Raw genomic sequence first — 5,685 nt, 5'->3', positions numbered from 1 at the left:
AGAATTTTAAATTTAAGTAATCCCAAATTGTTCAATTTCATGTGATATCAAGACCCATTTAAAGTGAATGGTGAGGGTTTTTTAAGTGAAAACTTTAGAAATTCCGGTTCATAAACTTTTCTGATCCAGTGGCCACGCAGAAATATTCAATGGGGTAGGTTAAATAAAATTTAGGGATTAAAAACCTCTTGACACTTACAATTTGTTATAATAATATTCTTTACTCTCCGGGGTTTTAAAAATTTCTTTAAACCATCCATTCTGAAAATTTTAGAATTTCAAGAAATGTTTTGTATAGCTATTTTAAATGATAAAGTTTTTTCTTTTCACGTTAAATGTAGAAAAAATCCAAAAGATCCGAAAGAACTATTTTTAAAAAAAAATATAATTTTTTCACAGGTTTTTTTTTAACGCCAGAAAGTTTTCGAATGTTTCAAACATTATAAGGGAGATTTCCAAAAAGTTTACCATTTCAGACTATGATATATATATATGGGTCATTCCACGGGGATCAACCCCCTGCAGTTTTTGGCGTAAAATATATTTTTTTCGTTCTTTGTTCAAAAATATCTTATACGTATTTTTTTACTTCCGCTTTGAAATATGTACAGTATATTCTGGAATGTTTTAGGAATATTAATCCACAAAAAAGTGAAGAAAATTAGTTCCTTTGTTTACCAATCTCTATTTGTTTATAAAAATGCCTAATTTATTTATGAAAATTCAATGGAGCAATTTTTCAGTATTCTTCATTTCGAAGTTCGGGATCAACTGCATATTAGATCAAATGTTTGACATTTTTTTGATAAATACTTTTTCAGTTATAAAAAAGTGAAGACGATCACTTTTTGTAACACGATAATCTAACAAAATTTATTTCTCGAGAATTTTGCTTATCAATAAAAAATACGTATTAAATATTTTTCAACAAAGAAAAAATGAAAAATATTTCATGCAAAAAAAATGTAGGGGGTAAACTTTCACAGGTTTATTTTTAACGCCAGAAAGTTATACAAAATATTCTTTAAATTCTAAAATTTTGAGAATGGATGGTTTAAGGAAAATTTTAAAACTCCGGAGAGTAAAGAATTTTAATATCAAAACTTTTTAGGCCAAGAGGTTTTTAATCTCTAAATTTTATTTAACCTGCCCCATTAAATATTTCAGGGGGAACAATGGATCGGAAAAGTTTATGACCGGGAATTTGTTAAGTTTTCACTTAGAAAACCCTCTCCATTTGCTTTAAACGGGTCTTGAAATCACATGAAATTAAGAAATTTGGGATTTCTGTAATTTAAAATTCTTTATAATTGCTACGAATTAATGTTATGTTACATAATTTTAAAAACTTGGACATTTGTACTGTTAATTTTGTTTTAAACAGTGAATTAAAAGCATTAAAATATGTAGATTATTCAGTTTGCAAGATCTGCTTGTAAAAGCGCGTATTTGAAAGGTTTCCATTTGAAATCTTGAAACCTCTTTTAATTCGATATGTTACAAATGAAAAAAAATTAATGCGCTTTTCCTCAATTGTTCAATTTGGCCGGTTTCCAGTTTCAAGTTGAATAATAATGAAGGATTCTGATTTTATATTAAACATTGTAAAAGTATCAACAGCGCTTAGATTCAAATTTTTTAAATTTAAAAATGTTCATTTTTTAATGCTTGTTACAGAAGTCGTATAAGTTTTAAATGCTTAAAAACGAAAGTAGTTCGTAGTTCTGATATCTCTAATTTTGAAAGAATATACATTTTTGAACGATTTTCATGTGCAGATTGTCTAATTTTGAAGGCTTCGAATTTCTATTTCTTTAATTTAAAAGTCTATCTCAGACTTCTAATTTTCCATGTTAATTCCCTTGAATTCAGAAGTATTTTACATATGACGCCTTAATTTGTTGATTAGTTTTAAATACATTAAATATAAAATTGTTTAGCTTTGAAGGTTTAGAATTAAAAGTTGATTCATCGGGAATAACTTTTTCAAACTGGGAAAAGCCCAGCATTTTTTTTAGACTCTGCCAACTCTTGAAAACGCGACTTTTCGTGCATTTACGCCCGCTTCACCGGGCGTAAATTTGTTGGTATCACATCTGTAGCCAATTTCATGTTACTGATGAAAAATCAGTATATAAGTGTAACAGCAGAGCTATCATTGTTCCGCACCTGTTTCTTCTGCATGAATAACTGGGGTTTTAAGGGGTTTGGGCAAAAACTATCGTGTGCATCACGGACGTGGATGAAGAAAATAAAATTTTGACTCTTGCGATTGCCGTCCTCGTATCTTTAGGGCGGTAAACTTCGCACTCGCCAAACTCGCCTTCATCACGCCCATAATACACAACCTACTATTCTGTTATTCTTTTATCTGTGTAGTTTTGCATGCCTAAAGTGTCTTTCTCTATTTGTTCCCCTCAGTTTAAATCGCAAATATTACAACCATGGTCGCAGCACAAACGACATGGCGAGTCGTTTGGAAGAAGACCCACCACCAAGATGCAGAGAAGGGGATTCCCGGTTCCTCAGCAAAAGCAAAATGTCTAAATTTTGTCACGAATGCGGCTCCAAGTTTCCGGATAGTGCCAAGTTCTGCTGTGAGTGTGGTATCAAGAGACTTACCCTTTAATCGTCCTCCTTAAAAACACAATCGACGATGATTTTTATACACTCAGTAATCCGAATTTAAGACTAAAGTTCGAATATACAAATTTCGTTTTCAAATGACATTTTATCAGATAAATTTAAACAGTTTATTACAATTGACAACAAAAAAGATTATGACAAAATCTCATTCTAAATTTGATTACATTTGATACCTTAAAGAATAAATCAATTGAATAAAAAATGTCAATTTTGGATGTAAGAAATTCAAAAGAAAACTCATTTAGTTTGCTTTTATCATAATTTAGAAAAAAATGTGTTTGACTCTATGAAGTATAATACTACAAATTAATTTCTGTTTTCAATCCTTGCGAAAATTCAGATTTCGGGAAGGAATAGTTTTGAGGATAAGATTTTAAACAAATCTGTGATTTAAAAAAACTACCATTTTTCCATATAAAGGATCTTAAGAAAGTTTCAAAGACGTCCAATTGAGATTTTAATACGTTATTGTTTACAATATTTTAAAACCTATCCTAAACTTCAAGTGTTCCAAGCATTCAACCAAAATTCATAATTCATTTTTATTAAGATTAACTAGTATCATCAATGAGAGGTTTGGACTTTCAATTACAATATTGTGAACACCTATCTCTTCCCCTTTACCATAATAATTTAAAAATAAAAGTTTCAATCCTGTCAAAGATATTCTTGATTATTTAAGAATATCAAACTCCGACGTCTTCGAAAATTTATAATGTGGCGAAGTTGCTTATTTACAAATGATACTTTGTTGTTACCGGTACATGTTTGTATTACAGTTTGTTTATTAAATATTTTTTGCTATTTAATCTGACTGATTACTGCAAGTATTGTTTACAGTTTGATTTTTAAGAAAATGAAAGTCTGGGTAAATTTGTGAGTGTGAATTTTGCAATGTATTTTATATCAAGCAGCACAGAAGTCCTTTTTGCCCAACGTCTGTAACCCGTCGTTGATCATGATACTATTTGAATAAGTTAAATAAGTAAGATTATGTTAAGACGAAGTCGATTCTTTAGTCTTACTCTAAGATAGGAAAAAGTCAAATAATTGTGCAATGAAAAACAATATTGATAGAAAATGGGCAAAATATTGATTATACGTAAAATGAAATGAGACACTTTACACATACAAAATTATTTGTTATCTTGCTTAAAATTCATGATTTATCAGGAATTGTGAGAAGAATAAAGAAATCGACATTTAGTGATATTAATTTAGATTTAGATGAGAGACTGGTACGAATAATTATCGGTTTTACATCGCTTTATGCTTTTTGCAAAATCCTCTGGCGTTTTAAAAACCTGCTGATGTAATAATTTCGAGAATTTAGGAATAAGGTACGTGTCGTGCGAAGCTTTTAAGTTGATACATTATAATCATCAATTAATAATAAAAAGAAACTAATTAGCGATACGATTAGAAAACCATTGGAGATAGTGGCGTCAATTAAAAAATTTTTCGAATTGAACACCATCATTTAGAAGTTCACAATCCATAATAAGACTGATCCGGAACTAAATTTTCATACATATATTGTAGAACTTATTTTTATAGTAAAACCCAGAGCCATAAGTAAAGCTTACAAATTAAAATTTCATTAAGAAATAGACTGAAACGTACAATGTTATAACAAGAAAGCGGCAAAAATATAATTAATATGTAGTTAAATTATGTAATATTTATTCATCTCTTTAATGATCGGATTTTCCAGGTTCTAATTGCATATATTATTTCTTCTTATATCAAAATACTGACTTTAAAGTTTTATGTATTTAATTGTGCGCTTCCTAGCTGTAATGAATCGATTTTGGCACTACATATTTTTAAGTTTTATTCATGGCTCTGTATTTTTAATTAATCGTCCGTTTAGTGAACACCGAGCACCTGAGATTTACTTTTCATTCTCTGGTCCCTCTGTACCAAAGAAGAAGTTCCCACAAATCTAATCGTCGCTTTAAATCGTCGATTGCCTTCGTCATAATTGCAATAGATAAGAGGTCGGCTAATATATTTGTGTATGTTATTGTGTAACGATAACAATCTGCGTAACTTTCGAATTGTATTTTTTTAAGTGCAATAAAATTATGCTTGTACAATAGATAATGATCCTAAAGTAGATAATCGTTATTTATAAACACAAATTTAAGTAAATAATCAATTATAATTTAAATGAATTAACACTTATCGTGTATTGACTATTAATTACATTAAATTAATTATTTAACGTCAGTTAGTATTTTCAATGAATTATTATCTACTGTATTATCTACTGCATTATCTACTGTAGGATTGTCTACTCTACCTATTTGTTTTCTCTCCATTTTAGTCGTAGGATCTTAGTCTCATAACTTAGTTTTAAAGTATATTTTTCTTTAATTTTATGAAATCATATCGTATAGTCAAAGACCAGTAACGGTCTCTATATAATATACAGTTTTGCTTAATAATATGTAGCTTTAGAGATGTGTCTTAACTTAAGGTATCTGTATATTATATATTTGCAGCTTGCAATGCAGTCTGAGCGCAACATTGGAAAAACAACTACTGTTGAGTCGTCCCTTATGCATTAGGGCGTATTGAAAAACAAAAAGTTGTTTGCGCGAATTTTTAATAGAAATGAAAATTTTCTTTTGGAAGTCAAAAACACTCCCTTTAAGTTTCATTAAACAAAATTAATTCTCTCCTCATCCTCGATATAGCTAAACATCTCAAAAAACGAAGCACTTCTTCAACTTTAAACAGCAAACCATTTTTTTTAGATTTAAATTATGAATCAAAATAGCTGAAAGCCAGCCGATTTATATCTGTATAGCGTTAATTCCGTTAGAATACTTTTTACCTTTCCTAACGGCCTTTGAACTTTAAAAAAATTGAAAAAGTAGACTTTTTCGCTATTTTCGTAGAGTCACGGTAAATTTCGCAACTATTTGTCCATATAATGTGTGATATACATTCATGGGCATGTATTTAAAATATGTTGAAACAATAATATTTAAGGAATGTTGACATGAAAATAATTTTTATAGACTTTGAATT

At 29.3% G+C, this 5,685-nt stretch overlaps 1 protein-coding gene across 1 annotated transcript in view; it reads left to right on the top strand.

Annotated features, from left to right (window-relative positions):
* LOC117180481 (inner centromere protein A-like) overlaps positions 1–4,745 on the top strand; it is a 37,805-nt gene extending 33,060 nt beyond the window's left edge. The window contains exon 8 of the mRNA XM_033372980.1: positions 2,422–4,745. Coding sequence (XP_033228871.1) covers positions 2,422–2,629 — 208 coding nt within the window. The 3' untranslated portion in view covers positions 2,630–4,745. The remainder of the gene's footprint in view (positions 1–2,421) is intronic.
* Positions 4,746–5,685: the final 940 nt, after the last annotated feature.

Source organism: Belonocnema kinseyi, chromosome 9, assembly GCF_010883055.1.
Source record: "Belonocnema kinseyi isolate 2016_QV_RU_SX_M_011 chromosome 9, B_treatae_v1, whole genome shotgun sequence".
NCBI lineage: Eukaryota > Metazoa > Arthropoda > Insecta > Hymenoptera > Cynipidae > Belonocnema > Belonocnema kinseyi.
Note: the sequence above shows the minus strand (reverse complement) of the source record. Positions and strands in the feature narration are given on the sequence as shown.